This window comes from Toxotes jaculatrix, chromosome 3, assembly GCF_017976425.1.
Source record: "Toxotes jaculatrix isolate fToxJac2 chromosome 3, fToxJac2.pri, whole genome shotgun sequence".
Lineage (NCBI taxonomy): Eukaryota > Metazoa > Chordata > Actinopteri > Toxotidae > Toxotes > Toxotes jaculatrix.
In genome coordinates this window covers 24,791,995-24,813,736 of record NC_054396.1, presented here as the reverse complement: position 1 = coordinate 24,813,736, position 21,742 = coordinate 24,791,995, and the positions used below count along the sequence as shown (strand labels likewise).

Genomic DNA, 21,742 nt, shown 5'->3' with positions numbered 1-21,742 from the left:
TTTTCTCTACCGTAACGTTGGTAATAGATCAACAGCAGTAAACTTCAATGCACAACCCAGTTCGACTTATTCAAAAGCACGGAGAACAAAACCATAAGGGCTCTGCAGAGGATCAGGTGCAAACTGGTGTGAGAACAAGCATAAAAAACCCCAGAATCCATGGATGAAAAAGATTTTATTTACCTCTATCAAACATTTTCTTTGACTTTAACCATACCCTCCTTGCATAGATATTTTATTCAACAACAGTCCTCAATACAAAAGGCAGATAGTGGTCAAAGAGTCATGACTTACAGGTACCATTACCAGTTTAAGTGCTAAAATAAATAAAGCCCAGTTACAGCCACAAGGTTTCCACTTTAAATAGTACAAAAGGATGAAAGCAAAGTTGAGTCCTATGAAAAGTCGTTAAGTACAGCTGGCCGCCCATTCTCATTTACTGTCTTTAGATAGCGCACAGTTTTATAGTTAACTGAACTATGATAGTGATGAGAAACTGAACAAACTATCTACATTTTAGTATCTGCATTTATAATTTTATAATTTATTTACATTTCACTTTACGTCCACGCATCTGTACATGACACAGTTGGAAAACCTGGATGCCACAGAAGCCTGAAATGGTCTCAGACCTCAGCTCACCGCTATATTTAACCCGCATACTGAGGAACATTCATGGGTCAAAAGTTAGGCACCGGGTTAGTGGCTTGGCCGAGGGACACGGTTGGCTGCCTCACCAGCTTAGCAGCCAGTAACGGTGTGTAATGTGTGTGATTGTCAGAGCATCTCAGGCTTGCGAATGACTGATGAAACTCAGAAGTCTGAGTTGGAAGGCACAGACAATGTTTATACTGTCAGTAGGTTTGCACACTTTCTTTTGTAGATGAGAGGATGTCTGCAGCAGACAACGGGATTCCTGGTCTCCAGTGTCCCGACTTTTAGTGGTTTGCCGTTTTCACATTAAGGCTTGATTTTCCACAGCTGGACATTAAACAGAAGAGATAACACTTTCATTAGAGAAAGAAGATTGCTGTCACTTCACAGACATAGTACAGAACAACACAAAGACATATTCACACATCAGAATACAGCATTACCTACAGTGGCATGTCCTTGGTTAAAGGAACAGTTCAGCAATTTGGGAAACATTATAATTCACTTTCTTGCAGTGGGTTTTGAGCCATACCAGTCTCATGTCATCCCATCTACATTTTTATCACACAGGTATGACAGTAGCACCGATTTTTAAAATCTAACTCTCAGCAAAAAAGTGCTTGAGGATGTTTCTTAAAAAGTCAAACTATTCCTTTAAGTATCTCCTGTCTTTGCTGAGGGCTTGTCCCCGTACAGTACTTTAATTTAAAGCACTGCCTGCTAACCACCTGAAGGTACTTTTGAGTTCTTCCTCGCTCACAGCTCATCTATCACATCTTGAATTTTTTCTCAATATGCATGTTGTCAGCTTATCTGCCAGATGGCCACGACCAAAGCAAGACGGCTTCTGACATATCCCTGTAGGCTACAAACAACCCCATCGCCTAAGAGTGTAATATGCAGCTATAAATGGAGAATTTCAGAAGATGCATTTAAGGTCATGCCAGAAGTTTGCTATAATAATTCTTATAAAGTTAGTTTATTCACAAGGGAGAGATTTTTTTAAAAAAAATCTGTAAAAAATCAGAGCAGCTGCGTGACCATGAGTCCCTTCATGAGTCAAGCATCAAAATCACTGGATCCAACGTTTTCCACGGTGCAACATGATATTGTTAGACACTCTGACAGGTAAATACTCATGTTTGGAGTCTCCAAGCTGAAATAACCCTTTTTCCACAGGATGAATAGTGCTCTATGTGAGAGGTAAAGTGAACTTGATGTGTAAAATTGGTGGAGTGCAGCTTTCATCTATCGTGTTCTGTCTTCTTGTATCATCATCACAAAAACGAAGGAGCAGCAATTTTAAAACTTAGCCCCCCCAAAAAAAAAAGACTCCACTCACTCTGATGTTGAAGCCGAGCAGGTCGCTGACCACAGCAGACACGGCAGACAGGATGACCACTCTGGTGATGTTATAGATCAGAGGGTTCACTGTCAGGCCCAGCAGTCTGAACGGAGTATCCAGCTCCTGGTGGAAGTGAGCAGGAATACAGTGTTTTTTGAGATTTAAGACACGGGTAGCTCCACAGGGGCCTTCATTAGAAATATTATAAAGAAATCATATCAACAATCAAATGCTATTCCGTGTTCTTACTTTTTGGTCAGTGTTCAGTAAATATACAGACGATTGTATATATTATTATGATATACAATCAAGTCTTTACTGAACATACAGTATACACAATCTTTTACAGTTGGAAACAACATAACTGCAGGATCAAATACACTGAGCCTTTTTCATATTCAACTGTAAATCCAGGCAAAACAGAACATAGCAATTCATGCTCACCTTCATCAGTTTTGTGGCAAGTTTCAAAACATTGTTCACTATACTGAGTTCTTCCTTCTTATTGGGCTTTTTCTCCATCTTGAGATACAAATTGATCTGAAAGGAAGAAGAACGAAGATGGGTTTTACAGACTGTAAACTGTACAGTAAAGACCTAGCTGTAACATCGTGGTGCTGAGCACACAGAGAAATAACCTGCAACCCCATGAGTCTGGCAGTCATGGGTACTTACCTGTTCGGTGAGCAGCACTGAGGAGTTGCTGTATTTGCAGTTGGTCTCTGAGCCCAGCGTGGCCAGCCGCAACAGAAAGAGGACGAGGGAGGAGCCCCACACCATTAGCTCCCAGTTTGTCAGAGACTCAAGGAATGTCTTGTGGCTGTGCAGAAGCTGAGGTGGAGCAAAAGCAGCAGTGTTCATATTAGTAGTCCCCAGCAGTTCGTTGTAGGCTTTTTTTTTTTTTTTTTTTTTTTTTAAATCAAACAGCATATGTAAAATATTTTGTATCTGACTTTATGGCTTATCTTCACTCAGGTAATATGCGTAGGTGGTCTCTAGGTAAGTCTCACACTATTTGCACAACACTATTAAACATATGCTCTCGAAACAGATGAAATCTGTTCCAGCAGATATGACTGACCTGGGCACAAATGATGAATGAAATGGAAAGCGCTAAGAGGAAGACAGTGGAGACAATGACGTCAACAGATCGCTGCGGCCCTCGTCTCTGCAATGGACAAGCAAGTCAGTGATGCACCATTACAAACAAAGGGAATTCCACACCAACCCTCTAGGGGGGTAGAACAATACAGAGTAATAAAAGAACGAGTGTTAAAACTGGAGAATACACACCCTGAGAAAAGAGCGTAGTGACAACCACATTTTTATGTTCTGGACTTTCTTCAGTCTGAAATGAGGGATCTCAGATTTCTTGGCCTTGCGAGCTGAAGTGAGGTGGCTGAAGTACTTCGCAAATAAAAGTCTCTGTTGGGGAAAAATGGACAAACACTGTATTCTGTGATTCTGTTGTCTGTAGACACCACCTGCCACTAGGGGGGAGAAGTGGATAAAAAGATGGTGTTGCATTCAGTCTGGATTCAATTAAGTACAATGCTTCAAAAAAAAAAAAAACGTGCAAACAGCCATAATAATACAAATGATCAGTGATTAACCCTTAGAGCCAGAGGCTTTTTTGCTCAGCTGCTTTCTTTACAGGCTTTGAGCAGAGTTCAAGTTTTTTTCAAAACAGGGCAAATATCTGTATGTGACTGGAGAGAGGACAGAGCCCTGTTAATGGGACATTATGAGCCTTAGTAAATGTCAAAAATGAAATGAGTGTGCAAACCCCCAAAAAAAGAAAAGGTTTTATCACTGCTTTTAACTAATTTGGAGTAATTATGTTTTGGAAGTGCAGTTCCCATACAAGTAGAAAGTCATAACTCCAGGTTTAATGGGTTCAAATTGTAGCTGTTTAAATGCAAAGTAGTATAATCATAAGAAGGTAAAAGCTCAGATTATTGTTGTTACTGCTTTACTACAAAAGCCACAGAGAGAGGACATAACTGGAAACACAGAAATGCTTCGGATCATACAAACTGACCGCTCACCTGTTTGTACGTTCTCTCAGCCACACACATCATGAAGAAGAACAGTCCAGTGAGGCAGGCTCTTTGCACCGTTGTGATGAAGAAAAAGGCGTACGCCTGCGCATCGGGCGGCCCCACCACCATTTCTGCCAGCTTGGTCACGGACAGGGAGCCGAGGTTCGACATGTCCAGATGCTGAGCCACGCGGAAGGCAGACGGAAGCAGCGCCAGGGTGGCAGTCATGAGCCCGCCGAGGACGAGGTAGCCCATACCCTGCTCCACTAACTTCACCTGTTAACAACAGAGAAGAGAGGGAGAGACAGGGGACATCTTGTTATGCTGCAACATGTTTACGCTGATTAAAAAAAAAAAAAAAAAAAAAAAAATCAGCAATCAGTTTTATCTGGAGTAGACTTTATACAGAGAGTGTGTGCCAGCAAAAAGAGGACAATGTGTACCCGCGTGAGGATGATCCCACTGATCTCCAATACGGACATGTCTGCTTTCTTACACTCGCCCTGCTCCCATATTATGGCACTGACACGGTCCTTGGATGGGTGACATGCCTGAAGCCAAGACAGCTGGCTCTAAAATGAGAACAAGCATCAAGTATCGAGTTTTAAGTGCTTGAGTGCAAGTTTTAAGTGCTTGGCGTCCTTGTTTAAAAAATTGCCAATGTATTGAATCAGTAATTTCCCTTTGTGAAAAGCACAGATAAAACCTGTATTGAAGATTTATGGTGATCTTACTCCGGTGATTCCCTGCTGTAGGTTCTCATCGTCACTGCTCAGATTGCACGATTGTGGGAGTGCCATGCCGGCGTTGTACCTCCCGTTCCCCTCGCTGTCACTGCTACCCGAGGTGGCGGAGTCAGGCCCTTGGAGTAGCTCCTCCCACATTGTGTCATCAGTGTCGGAGGCAGGACGGGAGCCCACGTTCGGCCTGAGGCGCTCCACCTCTCGAGGCTTCACCTTGATGGAAGCTCCACTCCCTTCCTGTTATATCAGTATATAAAGAGCTTAATTTGTAGAATACATTGAAGGTTACTCACTGGTTATCCCATATTAGAAAGAAACAACTTAAGCAAATTACATATCTAACTCCAGTTTTTTTCTGTACTAAAGTACCATTAAACATAAACCTTAATAAATAAAACAATAAGTTTACCTGAGGTCTTAGTGTAGGTTTAGGGCTAGACTTTAGGTTTCTCTTTCTAACAGAAGACACAGGTGCAGATGTAGCAGGGTGTCTCTCTTGATGAGGTGGTGGGCGAATCTTTTCGATCCCCTCCTCTTCCTCACTGGACAGCTCGTCGGATGCCCCAAATCCTGACTGTCTTTTGTTCTGTGAGAGAACATCAAGACACAAACAGAGCACCTTACAAATGTATTCCAAAACATGCGCACAAATTCGATAAAGGACTTTTAAGGCGCAGTTAAAATGATAAATTAGACATCATAATTTCAATTATTTTTTCCAAAGGTCGAATAACATTTTATAATGTTGAATGGGAAACTTTTTTTCCCTTTAATTCCATAATCCTACACATGACACACTAGGCTGACAGAGGCAGACTTAGCTACACTTGAATAATGTTTTTAGGTACAACAAAAATTAATTTATTGTTTATTATTATTTTTAAACCTTTAGTCACAGTGGACCTCAAGGCTAGATCAGTTCTGAATACCATTCTGTACTGCCTGAGATTAACAAAATAAAAAAGCACAACTTATTTTTCTAATGAACTCCAATATAATATCCCTGCAGTAAATACAACATAAATGAACTATCTGAAATTTATTATAAGCTCTAGTCGTGGTTGAGGAAGGTTATTGATTGCACTGACGATACAGATGTTCATTTGTACATTTATATACTCTATACTGGCGTCATTAATCTGCCAGTGTGGAGACAAATTCAGGTAAGAATAACACTACCTTTGTACAAGAAAAGAATTTAGAGGAAACTAAAGATCAATTCAGCATTTACACATCAACAATCAGCAGCTGCCAACTGCTGCATAATTTTTGGCTGTGACTACTTTTCCCAATACAGCCAACCAGTAGTTATTGACTGCTGTTTTTAATGCTTAAAATTGCTTTGTGGTGCTGAGAATGAGAATCCTCTATCCACCTCAGCTCTCTAACCCAAGTTTGTTGACTAAAAATTGACTGGAGAGATGTGTGACCGTACCCTCCTCTCCTCATTTCTGTATAATCCCTGGTTTTCTTCAAACTGCCAGGGCCCCTGCTGTTCTGTGTCCCCGCTTTCATTATTTTCTTCAGGTTTTTTCAGCCCTCTGCCCTTCCTCGGCCTGGATGAGACAGAATAAAAATAACAGCCAAAGACGAGAGATGGTAGCTACAGAAGGTTCTGTCTAAAAATCACAGGAGTGAGAGCATCTGAGTGGCTTTACTGCACGCCGCAGGTACAGTTTTTGGGTCTACCTGTGTGCATAATGTGTAAGTTTATGCATGTGCCAAGAGGTGAAAATGTGTTAGTACAAGCGAGTGAGTGTGCAGTGCCTAACAATGAGAAAACCACCTCCTTCTGCGCGCAGGGCTGGTAGTGCTGCTGGCAGCTGGACTGCCCGAGGGCCACCGGCTGGACTCGGTCGACACAATCTGGCAGTGCACAGTGCCCAGCAACAGCATCAGACACATGGGTCCAAACACCTCACTGGCACTCGCCCCAGGGACCTCCAAGTACAGCACCACTGCTGCCACTGAGGGGAGCAAAACATTTGGCAACAGCAAACAAAACGGTCTCTTAGGGGAGACATTATAACAGAATTCATGCTTACTAATGAGCCATTTCTGTTGCCAAGGTGTAACTGTGACAAATGGAAACACAGCATTTAGGTTGCAGGAATGGATTTAAATCTAAGGCAAATCTCAAAAAGTCATAGTGACTTTGAAGAATTTCCTGTCTATTGACTGTATCAGGAACCGTGTACTGTATTTAAATCCTTCAGTGACTGAAAGTGTTGGGGACCCATTGCTTAGGTAAGTTAAAAGTGAATATTAAAAAACCCTTTAGCACCTGTCTGAAGGATTTTAACTGCCATAGCAGAAATGGTTTAATTAAAGAAATAGATCCACTCAGAATGTCAGTGTTGCTATAGCAGTCTTTTAAAAAGGAGCAACCATGTGTAAAATCTGCAGATTCTCTCTTTAAGTTAGTTTTAAAATCGTCACTAGATGTACATCCTGTCATTCCTGTTAATTTCTCATAGCCTGGCTCCAGACAGTATATCTTCTTTCTCCATCTTAAAGCACATGAATGATTGTTTTATAGAAGAGAATCATGAAGGAATTATTATTCCTCAAAACCCCTTTGTCAAGTGATGTTATAATTATTTTTTCAGTAAACGACAAGAATGAGTAGAGCTGAAATGTTTGAGTCAGTTTACAATGTGCAGTCTGTTACTTGGACCATGGTTAATGTCATTATGTAAATGTTAAAAATAATATTAAAAATTAGGGCCATTTCATAAGAAACTTCATTAGACTCAGAGATGCTGACCTTGCATGAAGTAGAGCACAAGGATACATGAGGAGATGGACTTGGAGGTCACCTGGATCCACCAGTGGAAGAAAAACGGGAACAGAAGCACGCGGACCAGACCTTTTCGAGTCAGAGAGGTCCAGGGACTCTCTGGTTTGGCTTTGCTGAATGTGGATCCTGGAGGCGCAAATGTGTACAACTAAGCTTTATTGCAACTACTACAAATATTGCTATAAAACTGATACTCTCACTACACATTAGGCAATCTAGTGTTTTTTGTATTCTGTTCCTCTGCCATGAGGCAAGGGTTAAACTATAGAGACAACAGTGCATTGCAGGTTATATGCAGGTAGACTGAGTATGTGGCTTTAGTTTGTGCGAATTAAGCGAACACATATTTGTTTATTCCTGAATTTGTAAATGTAAATCACTGTAAATGTGTCTGATACTAACAAACTAAAAACAACAACAGGAGGATAACTACTCTTTATTCATTCTTACCTCTTACTAAGTCGACATCAATGAGGTCCGACTTGATGTAACCCGTCTTCTTTGGTTTGCTGTCCAAACCCTATATGAATGGCAAGGGGTTTTTAAATATAGTGGTAATTCACGACATAAATACGCACACATTTTCTTTACAGAGATCTGTAGGTGTCTTACATTTAGATCCGCTTTCTCCAGAGATTTCTCCCAGACTTGTTGATCGTAGGCCCCGATCTGCGACAACAACAGAACTTTTTTCTTACTAAGCGAGTTTATTCATATTTAGTAAAGGACCACACCAAACTTTTGCTCAATTAAAATGTAAGAAAAGTTTGTGGAAGGATATTTGGGCTCATGCTCATGGTAAACTAATGATTTTAGTTAAATACAGTAACTGAACATCAGCATCAGGTCAGAGACAGCAAACTGGGAATTTTGTTGCATTGAAAACTTCTGCATGTGACAATAAAGCTTTTGAATTAACCTGATCTGAATATTTTCTCTTAGAAATCAGTTTGTTGGATACATTTTAAACGTGCTGATTTAACGTTGGTCTTACCTTCTCTTGATACCAGGCTATTCTGGCCATTGTAGTCGGCTGCTGGATCCACTGAACTCGGGAGTCAGGTCATGTCACACAGATCGCAGGACAGAGGAAGGGGGACTGGGCATCAATCCAGATTTGTTCGTTAAACAAAAAAACGGCACGGCCACATTGAACCTGGCGTAAAACCAGAACAATGGAGAGCAACGGTCAACAAAGGAAACCAAACATTAAGTTATCGTTACTTGTAAACGTGCTGTTAACGTGTAAGTTGATGAAGCGTCTGTAAGCGACGTTAAACTATACTAGCAAAGTAAACGTTAGCAACGTAACAGTAACGTAACAGTAGCCGCCCGTTAGCAAGCAGCCAAGACAACTTACCTGAAATGAAACAGTACGGGTCGATGTAGCACAAACTGCAAGAGACCTTTAGTATCATCACAAACTGGTCTTTAAACACTTTGTTGTCATCAGTTTCAGGGGCGTTGCAGCGTCCTGTTATGAAGCTGAGCTAACTACTAGCTGCGCACACTGTGAGCTTCACCTCAACTGACAAGTTTCGACGCGATTAATGACTTAATGTTGCACGTATGACTTATTTTCTTCGTGCGCATATGGATATCCAACGACACGTTTATTCCAGGTATCCTGTACGTCTCTAACTTCACTTTTGTTTAGCATTCAGCCCATTTTCCGCTTCCCTTTTCCGGGGTTTGTTGTGTTTATTATGGGCTTTATCTTCCCTGAGTAATGTCTGTCAGGCGGAATTTGCGCCAGCTCAAGCGTCTTCTAAAATACTTGTTATAGGTAAGATTGTCAGGCAATAAACAGCAGCTATTGTCTGTAGTATTGGGTGAACAATTTGCTATTTGCATTTTAACATTAATATTTGAATGATATAGTTTGTCGCATTCTAGTAGATGAAGGTGCTGCCTGAGAGTCCAACCTGAAGGCAAAAATTACCCTATAGCTCATTCCTGAAATTTCAACCAATCAGAGCACAGCAAGACAGAGCGCTTGAGTAAACAGATGAGGCATGAGGATAATGGTTAGGAATCCAATTTACCATTATTTTCTTTATTGATTAATATGTTGATTACGTTGTCAAATAATTGCTTGATCTATAATATTTTAGGGAAAATAAACAATGCTCACCACAACTGTAAATCTCGGGATGATTGATGATTCAAATTCAGGGCCGTAGCCATGATTTTAGAAATACTGACACCAAAAGCTCAAAGCCCCCCAGTGCAGCCCCAGCCCCCCAAATATTTTTTGACAAGTCACCAAAAAGTCTTTTCCCCCCACATTTCCCACGTTATGCTAAAACATAATGTCCGGTAAATGTTAACTCCCCACTCAACTGTCTAAATGATGTATAAAATCTACAATACCAGGAATACAATCCTGGTGGATAAATTCCAAATTCCACAATCTTGATGTATAAATAAATGATGAAATAAATACAGACATAAATAATGACAAAGACTGAGATTAAGATTGAATGTTCATTTCAGCTCAAGTGATGCTGGTGAGAATGATATATTTTTTTTCTGCTGACAAATAAAATTACCACAAACTCTTTCTCTTATATGTATTTTCTTGACACTTCTCTCTAGTACTACTTTCTTAAGGTCCGTTACTCAGCTAAATGATAAATGTCATCTGTGCTCAAATGCTCAAAATGATAAGGTAGAGTACAACTCTGCTGTCTTGCAGGTGAGTCAACAACCTGTCAAGATAGAGAAAGAGTCATTTGTCATTTGACTCCTGAGTGTCTGCTGATGGTTGGTCTTGCTCAGACGCACACACAATCTTTGCCTTGACCTTCTTGTTGGAAGAAATGATAAAGTAGGGGCTGAGAGAGGCGTAGCAGGAGGAGAAGAACACCCTCATATCAGCCACCACTGGTGACACCTTAGCCACTGTCAGCATGTAGATCCAGATCACGTTATCAATCCCAAAGAAGACCACATACAGAACCACCAAGGTGACCACTGTTTTGGCAGCCCTGGTCTCTGCTCCACCACCCTGAGAGCGACGGATCCCTCTCACCTGGCGGCTGTGGCGGTGGAGAAGCAACAGGATGTAACTGCTGGAGCCCACCATCAGGGCGACAAAGGCAAAATCTCTCCCAGAGACAGCCACCCCGTTGATCACATAGGACAGGTTGTCTCTGAAGTCCACATGACAGAAGCCCAAGTTGAGGGTAAAAGCAGGGACCGTGCCATTACGTGGGGCCATAGAGAAGAAAGGGGCTGCTATGCATATGGCCATGTTGAGGAGCCACAGCCCTGCAAAGGTGGGGAAGACCAGGGAGGGAAGTGCAGGCTTCAGCCTAGACAAACGGGGCCCAGAGGGGGCGATGGTTACTGCCTGAAACACACTGAGCATGCAGGTGATGCAGACAGACAAAGCCCGGCCAATGCGGTAGGCGTATATCACCACCTTACAGCCTGGATCATTCAGCAGTTCCCTCAGCCCAAACACAGTCATGGTCTGAGGGATGCAGCGGGTCAGTAGCAGCATTAGGTTGGCAAAAGCCAGGTGGCACAGGATCATGTCCACAGGAAGGAGCTTGGGTTCCGTACATATGATGTGGCTGTACGCCAGCAGGACCACGGTGTTCCCCAAGATGCCCATACCTGTTTGCAAGAGGAAGGAGACCCCTTTGATGGTCACACACAGATCCATCACACGAAGAGCTGCACCGGTCATGATTTACAAAGCAAACAGAGAATCAAATCTGTTATCAATACATTGCACAATAACTAACATATTTCAAGTTGGTTACATCAAAAAACCTGGTACAACAGATAATATAATTGTGCCTTCTCCATGTGTTGTGTCAGTGTTCAAAATGACGCTCACCTGAGGTTGTAGATGAAAAGTAAAGTCTGTTGTGCATTAACTGTTTAATAGCTCGTGTAATTCCAATTTATAGCCTCTTATGCCCCTTGAGATCGCTGCCCAACATTGCGAGTTCAGCCCAGTTTGGCCAATTAAAGTCACACATTAAATCTGAGGATGGTTTCAGAAGGTAAGCACTGCGAGGGAATACAATACCACCGAGGGATGCACACAGTTTTTCAAGTCTGCTTTAAAAAAAATAGCTGCAAATATGTCCACTGAAACCTTTTTTTCTTGCTGTAATCAAGCATCTGTTCACACAGATGATTAATAGAACCCCTCATAATATATTCCAATAATATATTTCCAATATAGGTGACTGGGGAAAAAAATCCACAGTCCTTGTTCTGTGTAAGAATAAGTTTATTTGAAGGTATAAGTCAGTGTCTTCCAAAGTTTGTATGTCAAAGTATGAAATTCCCTCTTTGTGTTTCCCTGCGTGGTGTTTCTGTGCTGAGCTGCAGCTGATGGTTAGTAACACAAAGACTAAAATATCTAATTCTGTAAGATGCTGACTTGATTTGATTAACCAGACTGCTGAACCGTCATATGAGCTTCAGATAACTATTTTTGCACAGAACAAGGACTGATTTTCTTCCCAATCACCTACATTGTAAACATGTTATGAAATGTTATGAAAGGGCACCAGTATGAACCGAAGAAATGATCACAGCGAGCAAAACCTGTTTCAATATACACATGGGAAAACTAGGAAAGATATAGCTGGAAATTAGAGTACATTTCTTGGTCTGAAATCGGATACAGTTGTACAATTGTTTCAAACAAATGTGGCATGAGTCTGCAGATAACCTCCTTTCTTTAATATGAATGAAGGTGCTCCAGGCTGTACATCAACACAGCATTCCAGATTAGTCTTATAGGCTTCAATGTCGGGAAACTGCTCATTGTCATAAAAGGTCATTGAGCTGCCTTGGGTCATATGAATAACATATGTGAATTCTTCTGTGAATTTCCAACTTGAATGGTATTTTCCTGTGGTTAAATTCCACATGTCGGTTTTCAGTTTCTTTGGACAGAGAGGCTGCACGTCGATCACCTCTCTGAGATATTATAATGCCATTTCCCAGTGGAGTTAAAAATAGTGTTAAACAACCCCTGCAGAGACAACAGTGTGTGGTTATTGTTGGTGCAAAAGCAGCCTGATGATGCCTTGAATGAGCCATCAAGAGGCTTTTACATGCACAGCTGGTGCTTCAGTGTGCGCTCCTTTCCTCCTTCATGTCCTGGGAGCATGTTAAAAGACGCAGAGGAGCAAGACAATTAGCCATATAACAAAGCTTGTCTGTGCTAATTGGGGGCAGAGAGACAACCAGCCATTATTCATTTATGTTCTTCATTCTCAACACTGACATATGCTCTAACAGAATTTGAGTTTGTAATGTGTTTTCCAGCAGTATCTAATATACATAAACTATAAATGGCAATTGTGTCTTAAATTAGACGCACTCTAACCCATTGGTCAATTACTAACTATTCTCTCAGCTTCAAAATTCAGATTATGTGCTGAAACTGTGTTTTTTGAGAAGCTTGTTTTCTCCTGAGAATAGGTAATGGAATAAAGCATCATTAGATGTGTTATTTCCCTGTGTGTTTTTTAACATGTTTACATGTTCAGAGAGCTAATTAAAATGGCAAGTTCGAGCATGTCCTGCATAGGGGATTTCATCATGTACAGTATGTTGCATGGTAAGTTTTCAAGATGAAGCTTTCTCCCCCCTGACAGGAGTTTTCTATTATTATTTATTTATTAATTTTTTTGTTTATGGCTGTTTCTTTTCCCATTACACTAATTTAATTTGTAGTCAACTCAAGTTTATTCGTAAAGCACATTTAAAACAACCAGAGTTGACCAAAGTGTTGTACAATAAAATACCATAAACTGAAATAAAATAGCATAAGATGGTAAAAGCCAGAAAGAAACAAAAACACAAGAGATATCTTAGAGATAACAAAACTATCCCACAGGCAAACACAAGCAAGGGCCATTTAAAAAATATAAAACACTATAGACTGAAAAGTGAAAAATACAAACTTTAAAAGAAAACTCAAGAGTGTGAAACAAGTGGGTCTTCAGTTTAGCCTTAAAAGTGTATATGGAGGGAGAGCACTGAATTGTAAATGGTAAACTGATTGCCCTTACACCTCGACCTCGCCTCGACCAAGGGACCACCAGGAGCAGCTGGTCTGAGGATCTGAGAGATCTGGGGGATGGAAAGGGGGCAGAGGAGCTCAGACATGCACTGGGGCACAAGGTCATGTGAAGTTTTAAAAACAAATGAAAGAACTTTTAACTGCAATTTTATAATAACTGATTCCAATAAAATAATACAATTATAGAGTCAATGTTCACATTTGATACAGAAACATGGCAGAAACAACCATGTCTGAAATTGATTGTTTTTTTTTCTGTACATGCAATAAAATACACTTAGTGGCTATTTCAGTGAGTCGACCTTTACAGTCTAATCCACTGCAAAACAGGTTCTGCCATAAAGTCTCCTTTTATGATGCCGACAGTTTTATGACATTTTTTTGGCACTGTCATAGGGATGTAAATTGAATTAGCCGTTTTAGCACTGAGGTCATAGTTAGTAATGGTGTTGTGCATCACATTCAGAGGTGCATCAAGTTAGCTGTTTGCCTACAACTTGAGTTAGTTCAGAGAAATACCACTTTTTGACCTTTTTCACCTTCAAATCTGCTGAAGAGGGCAACATCTTCGGCTGGTGAAGAGGAAATATTCAGTTCCCCTCTTGCTGTGCCACTTAATCTGTCCCACAGCAAAAATGTGGTTTAAGAAGCTTTTGGCTTAGCAACCTCATTTTCATTCCTTTGCCCATAACATCAAGTCTACAGAGACTCATTTATCAGTATGGGCACCTGTCTGCAGCACCTGTTTTCTCGGTTCTTTAAATAAAATAGTGATAGATGTGTAGTCGAGATAAGTCAAGTCGGTTTTATTTATATAGCAAAAATTCACGAATCACAATCTTTACAATCTGTACGTCCTAAGACACTTTGGAAGAGGGAAAACTCCACAACCAATCAATAAATAAATAAACAGGAAGCAGATAGATCCCTCTTTCTCCCTTAGAGTATTTGAAACTAAATAAAACTAAACTAAAAAATTTAAAAAATTAAACTTAAAACACAAAAACAAAAGACAAAATACTATGTAAACATACAACAGTCATGATATAAGTTTGATGAGGTTATTGTATATGTAACTATTCTCGTTGTGGTTATATTATAGTTTTTTAAACATAGTCTCTTTTACTTTGAGTGGAGGACATGTCTCTTCGTGTTCGTATGAGAAATGAGCTTAATATTCATTACTAAGTCCCTGCTGTGGGACAGGTTGCAGTTAAATCATGCAGCCTACCCTCACTCAGTCGCCCTTACTACACCTCATAGTTTAGGTTTAATTCCATTTTTAGAACTTTTATTGCTTTGGATGAATTACACAATCATAAATTGGACGCTATGCCACGCACCACAGATGAAACCGTAGGTGATCTATCATGCAGACTGAGTGGAACGTCCTCTGGCTTTTACTTTGTTTCAGCTTTCTCCACTGGAGGACACTGTGGTGTTGGTATCTGACTAACCGACACAAGAGAGATCTCTTTAATAAGTGGTGGCTTTTAAAATTGATTGCAGACATTCAAAAAAATAAAAAATACAGAAGTAGTATGGAGGGTCTAATAAGGAAATCTAACTATAGTATCAGTAATTAGAAAAAGTATTCAATAGTTTCCACTCAGTGAAACAGTGACACTGAGAAATGGTTTTAATCTTTTCTGAGTATAAACATGCAGACATCATCCTTTCATTAACACCATCATCTCTGTCCACTGGTTAGATCTATGTGCCCTGTGAGTGAATCCAAACACAGGTGTCTCTGTGTTAATCTGCCTGTCTGTCTGAAACCCAGTGAGGGGACAGAGGCAGTCATCTGAATTGATCTCAAGTAATTGGAGGCTCAGGGAAAGGGAAGTCAATGGACCATGCAAAACAGATCCAACAAACATTACCTGTTTGCGAGTATAAGACAGCAAACAGCTCCACTACTTCAGTAGAGAGGGATCAGAGACAAGGTCCACTCCAGACCTTGTCAGCTTTGACTGCTCTTAGGTGAGAGTGTAACCTTGTACAGTTACTTTTCTGATATCATTTTGAATGCTAGGTATTATTTGACATTCGAAAAGGCCTTGTGAATTTTGACACCTTGATAATCCAGGTGCTTTTATTGGTTTGATAATAACGGTTTTCCATTGATTTCTGTCCCTGCAGGAATGCCATCGGAAGAGTTTGTTCGTGGGATGCTCTATCTGTCCCTCACCATTGTTGGAGTCCCAGGTAACTCTGCTGTCATCCTGGCATTCCTCCTACTGCTGCACCAGGAGAACCGGCTCCTTCCAGCGGATGCCATCGTCTTGCATCTGGCCTGCGCAAACCTGCTGGTGGTGGGTGTTCGCTGTCTGCTGGAGGTCTTGGCCTCCTTTCGCCTGGCCAGCATCTTTGGAGACGTAAGCTGTAAAGCTGTGATTTTTGTCTACAGGACCTCCCGCTCCCTCTCCATCTGGCTCACCTTCATCCTGAGCGCCTACCAGTGCCTGAGCATTGCCCCTCCCGGATCACACTGGGCCTCCGCCCGCGCCTGGGTAGCCAACTATTTGGGCTTTGTGTTCCTCTTCCTCTGGCTCCTCAACACCTGCATGAGCTCAGCAGCCATACTTTTCTCCTTTGGCAGACAGAATAACTCCAGCTTGACAAGCCATGGCATTAATGTAGAATTCTGCTATGTGCGCTTCCCCTCAAAGCTGTCCAAAGAGGCCAACGGGGCAGCCCAAGTGGGCAGAGATGTGGTTCCCATGGCCCTCATGACTCTAGCCAGTCTCATTATCCTAGTCTTCCTTTACAAGCACAGCCAACAGGTGAAGGGACTGCGCAGCAGTAGTGGTGGCGGTGGAGGAGGTGGTGGGGCCGAGCAACGAGCTGCCAAAGCCGTGGTAGCGCTCGTGACCTTGTATGTGGTCCTCTACGGGGTAGATAACGGGCTTTGGGTGTACACTCTCACCGTGAGGCAGACCATGAATTCCTCACTGATCTCTGACCTGCGTATATTCTTCTCCTCGCTCTATGCAGCGCTAAGCCCTATGGTCATCATTGCTTCCAACAGGAAGGTGAATGGCAGGCTGAGGTGTGTAGTGCAGGAGAAGCCTGTTCAGGAGAAAGCCACAAGTCTTTCTACTATGTGAGACCTGCTGGGATGGCTGATTACTCACAGAGCGGCAGGGGAAGCCAAGATGATAAGGACTGAATTTTACTGAAGTCTGGGTCATTCTGTCTTTTTTTAATATACTGGGTATATTATGTTTTGTGATAGGAGATGCATGAGAGACTGTTCTTTCATCTGCAGTGTAGCTCATCATAATGATGTTTTTTTTTTCCTTATATAAACCTTTTATTTATGAGACTTTTCCGACAGATTGTAACATAACCTGTACGAGTTTAGCACCTGTAGCTTCGGATGAGAAGGTGTTCCTGTGGCCCAGACGGGACCTATTGTCTCACTGACTATAATTAAGCAGAAAAACTGTCATAACAACCCTGTTACTCAATACTAGTCTGTATGAATCTCTGCTTACCTGGCTTACCTGCTTTGTTTGTTTATTCTTTATGTTCCCTCCATTTAATTGGGTGGAAGAATTATAGCCGAGTGACTCAGGGCTCAATGTAGCTGTCAAATGACTTCCAGCTGCCCATTTAACTATAATTAAGGCTTTGAATAGAATCTTGGAACTGTCCCTTGCTAATGAGGCAGGTTAATTGTCCCACAGAGAATTGGTTAAAAAAACCTGATGGGAAAACTATATTCTTCAGAGAGAAAAGCTGTAAAAGATGTTCATTACTCAATACTTAATTGCAATGCTGACAATATCTGTCTGAGCTCTGTGGGTGCAGTTATAAGATGAGGAGACTTTTGGGACACAAAGCTACGTCTTGGCACAAACCCTGAAGAGTTTGCTGTGGATGTGGAAACGTGGGAATTCAGGAGTCATTATGTAATTGCCGTGTCTTGGAGAAGCAGGGGCAGAATGACAGGGTGAGGACATAACAACCACTGTGAGTGACAGTCTAAAAGACATAAAGTTGGGCTGCCAGGACTCTGTGATCCTGCAGTAACTCTCAAGTGCAATCAGCAAGGTGATATTCAACTGCTGTCGCAATGCAGGTAAGGAAGGAAGAGGAGAAGTCCTCTTTCTGTGCTTGTGTAGAACTGTTGCATTCAACAGCAGGTTGAAATCAAATTATATTAAAGGCCATATCCCTTGTCACAGAGCAACATTCAAATTTATTTTAAAAGCCGCAACCAACTGTTACAACCCATGGTAATGTGACTACACGTCTTTTGCAAAGCTCTCTCCAGACGAAAAATTCCATGTGTCTTACTCTTCAAACCACTGAAATCTGAAATCTTTACACAGACTCCGGTGGAATGAAGGATAGAATACATGGATGGTTTCATTAGAGCAGCGAGCATGTTGGCGCCTCCGGTGAGGAATCACTGAGATAGTTGAGACGGATGATTCCCTTCAACGCATTCGGTGATGTCATTCTTCCTGTTTCTGTGGGGAAAGAAGTGGCAGATTAGTTAAAAGAAAGAAACACATGAAAAACAGGTTCCATTGGTGTGCGTGCTCACGACGTTTTCTATGTGTGTATGAGCATGTGTGTGTGTGTGTGTGTGTGTGTGTGTGTGTGAAGGGTGTGCCAGGCAGGCCTCTCCCAGCACAAGACAGGACCTGTTTCCACTGTTTTCCATCCTTTTGGAGTCTTTTGAGCCCAGTGCAGGTTGTTGTTGACTATGCAGAGACCAAACCCACAGAAATCTCACTCGCTATTACTGCCTAACTCTGAAATCACCACCAGCCTTTAGCTCACACGCTTTCTGTCCAAGACTTGACTCTGTTCAAGAAACAGAACTCGCAACAGCTGATAAATGTACATTTTGACTTCTGCTCAGCCTCAGCTTGCCGGACTGACAAGGCAAGATTTGTGAAATGCACAAACTATCTGGAAAAATAACACAACAGCTGCACCAGCAACTGACATTTACCAAAGAAATAAAACAAATGCTAACTCTTCTGTTCCTTTGTCTGTAGTTGAACAAAATACACAACACAAACCTGTCGAAAAGAGACACACACACACAAAAAAAGCTGTCAAGTTGGTCCAGAGCGGTCCATCCCTGCTGTGCCTGATGTCAGTCTGTTTACCTGCAGCAGGTACAGGTATTTTAGTCCCCCGTGTCCACCAATGGGGACGCAGCAACACGGTAAAACCTCGCCCCCTTTCTGCCTTGAAGCCTGTCCACACCCTAATATAGTCTTTTTTTTTCTCTCAGGAAATGAATGTTAAACCAAAGTCTTCTCCTCCACCCCCAGAATTACACAAACATCAGAATCTGAATCACAACAATCACTGTGTGCAACACACAGGAATTTGTTCTTATACTGATGCTTGAGCAAACTCACGACTAATATGGTAATACAAGCAAACAGTGACAACAAGCATGATTCATTAACACACCAACCTCCTAAAATCATAAATCTAAATAATTTGATAATGGCACATGAAAACATTTTGAAAGCACCATCGTTCTGTTTACTTCTAAATGGTCAATTAATCCAGTGACCTTGAATGTCATTTTTCTGGATAAAACTATAACTTAGCCATTAGTCCCTTAAAAATCTTTTCTCTAATGTTTTTTCCAGTTAAGAGGAGTTTAGACTGACTATGGCAACTCAAAACTTGGGGGTTTATTACTGTGGTGAAAATGTATCAATAATAAACACATCCTGCGGTACTTTCAAACCCCAAATTTTATGGAAATGACAGACGTAATAAGCCCTTTTTAAGTTTGCTGATACCGTCTTTGCCTTTCCTTCAAAGCGATGTTTCTTTAGGCGTGTTGTTTAGAGGATTTATTCCCTGTTTGAGTGAAGCTACTGATGGAGAATGTCACAGAAAAACAGTACTTTTATGTAAATCAACTCATTTAGTGTTTTTTTAAGTGCAGGGCAGAAAAAAATAATCCATCTTAGAAGCGATTTTAATTCAGTGCAGTGCCCATTTAGTGTTCTTCTGAGCACAAATAAAGAAAGTATTTAAATTACGTGAAAGCTATGTGCTTTAAACCCTATCTCAGAATACCTGCCAGGAGGTGACCTGAGTTTAACATGATTTTTATTTTGTTTTTTCACACTCTTATGTTACAGACTTCTATGTGTGTCACCAATTTCCCTGCATCCACCCAGTTTAACTGATTTCCTCAGACAGGGAACACACACGGTCGTGTTTCAACTTGCCTGGAATGCTGCACTGCACGTAAGCAAGGACCAAGATGTGGGAAGAAAATTTACACAGTTGAGGCAAAAGTCAGACCTGTTGTGTCTCGACAAACACAGCAATACTTCTTCATTTAAGCTGACTGTCAGCCATTTTATAGAAAAGGCTGAGATGCTGGATTTAATATATACGTAAATCTGCAGGTTCTGGGGTTTAATGGTTGGTTTTACTTTTCTGGCAGCCTGACTTCACTTGAGAATCTATGGGCAACATAAAGAAACAGTCAGACATTTAGGAAAACAAGATTATTTACTTTCTTGTGAAGAGTTAGATGAGACGACTGATGAGACAGATGAGAAGATTGATATCGCTCAGCTTAGCTTAGGACAAAGAGGAACAATGGGGACAATGTTAGATGCAGGTGGAAAAATGAACAGACAAAAATGGACGTCCAAATGAGAATGAACAGTGAAACTACACCTCTACCACAAGGCCTGTGCAATCTACAGCAGGGAGGCTATATAGCAGATTACTCCCACTTCCAGTGCACCAGCAAGGACATGGACCACACTGAATAGGGGTGTGGGTGTGGGGTGTGGTGGGGGTTTGTGCTCTGGGGCCCCAGGGCAGCAGCCTGCTGCAACTTCAGGTAAGATATGCACTGCTGTGCCGAGACTTGAAAGACATTCATGATGTTGCTCCCCATCTAGCAGTGTTTCACACTGTGAGGAAAAGAAAAAGAAGGAGGGAATGAGGAGTGGAAGAGAGCACTTTGGGTTGCTGAGTTGGAGGAAAAAAAAACTGTATAGACAGGCATGGAAGTGCTGTCATGTGAACTTCTGAGAAATAATTGAATATTAATAATCTTTCACAAGAAAGATGGGGGTTACAGTTTGAATTGGCTGAAACTGAAAGCTGAGACCTGACGTGAACCAAGTATCAGCATGTCAGTACTCTCTCAATATGTGGCTCATAATTTATTACTCAGGGCTGAATTAGTTTTTGTTTTATCTTTATTCAGGTAGTCTTACTGAGATCAAGATCTCTTTTTTTTTTTTAAAGAGAAAGATAGAGAGAGGGAGAGAGAGAGAGAGAGAGAGAGAGAGAAATAAATGTATATCAGGGAGGAAAGGGCTTCATTGACATGTCAGTTTGCAGAGATTTATCCTTTGATGAGCCAATCCAGTGTCCCTCGGGGACACTGATTCATGCTGAATGCTGTGTGAATCCATAAACCCGGCGCCCAGATTTTAATCTCTTTAAATGATTGTGGATAAGAGGCAGCTAACACGGTGGGGCACAGACTGGGGGTTTGAAAGTTGAATTCAACTCCAGGAATAATAGTGTAGCTCCATCTGCAACTGCCCACTCAATACTGTTATTTCTTTATTTTGGATAAAAATGCCAAATGCACAACTCAGCACACCCACTTCACTTCACTACTGTAAAACCACACTGACATTCCCAATATTGCACAACAGTCTGACAATCTGATATGAAGCAAAGTCTCTAACTATAAATTTCTCACTGAAAAAATGATCAGGTACAGGATACTTACATTATTGACATTATATGACAAAAACCCAGTGTTGACTTCGAATCTGATATGTATATAACATTTATGGTATGTTTTCATATTTTATACATTCATAGTGTGAATGCTATGAGCTCTCAGTGGAATCATTAGTGTTGCAGATTCAGAAAACAGATTAAATATCTTAGATCATAGTTCATTAAAGTCAAAACTGCTCTTGTAAAATAACTTTTTAACAAGGTCAACAGTCAAAAGAACAGTTCAACATTTTGGGTAATTAGATTCTTGCCGAGAGTAAGATAAGAAGCTTTCAACTGCTCTCATGTCTGTACGGTCAATATGTCGGTATAGACAGCAGC

The 21,742-nt window shown here is 41.2% G+C and overlaps 3 protein-coding genes across 3 annotated transcripts; 1 reads left to right on the top strand and 2 right to left on the bottom strand.

Moving 5' to 3' along the window:
• Positions 1-156: 156 nt before the first annotated feature.
• phtf1 (putative homeodomain transcription factor 1) lies at positions 157-9,265 on the bottom strand. Its single transcript, XM_041033714.1, has 17 exons — positions 8,945-9,265; positions 8,579-8,740; positions 8,197-8,253; positions 8,035-8,104; positions 7,552-7,710; positions 6,571-6,751; positions 6,220-6,340; positions 5,194-5,370; positions 4,776-5,021; positions 4,485-4,613; positions 4,048-4,317; positions 3,293-3,424; positions 3,081-3,167; positions 2,675-2,830; positions 2,444-2,539; positions 1,997-2,122; positions 157-981 (listed from the first exon to the last, which is right to left on the bottom strand). The coding sequence occupies exons 2-17, from the start codon at positions 8,606-8,608 to the stop codon at positions 961-963; spliced, it is 2,058 nt and encodes a 685-aa protein (XP_040889648.1). The 5' UTR covers positions 8,609-8,740; positions 8,945-9,265; the 3' UTR covers positions 157-960.
• A 1,050-nt stretch (positions 9,266-10,315) lies between these two features.
• Positions 10,316-11,341, bottom strand: LOC121179582 (olfactory receptor class A-like protein 1). Its single transcript, XM_041034495.1, is given in 1 exon segment — positions 10,316-11,341. A coding segment is annotated over 1 exon segment (1,026 nt).
• Positions 11,342-15,789: 4,448 nt separating this feature from the next.
• On the top strand, positions 15,790-16,755 carry LOC121179474 (olfactory receptor class A-like protein 1). The gene has a single exon (XM_041034357.1). The coding sequence runs from the start codon at positions 15,790-15,792 to the stop codon at positions 16,753-16,755; it is 966 nt and encodes a 321-aa protein (XP_040890291.1).
• Positions 16,756-21,742: the final 4,987 nt, after the last annotated feature.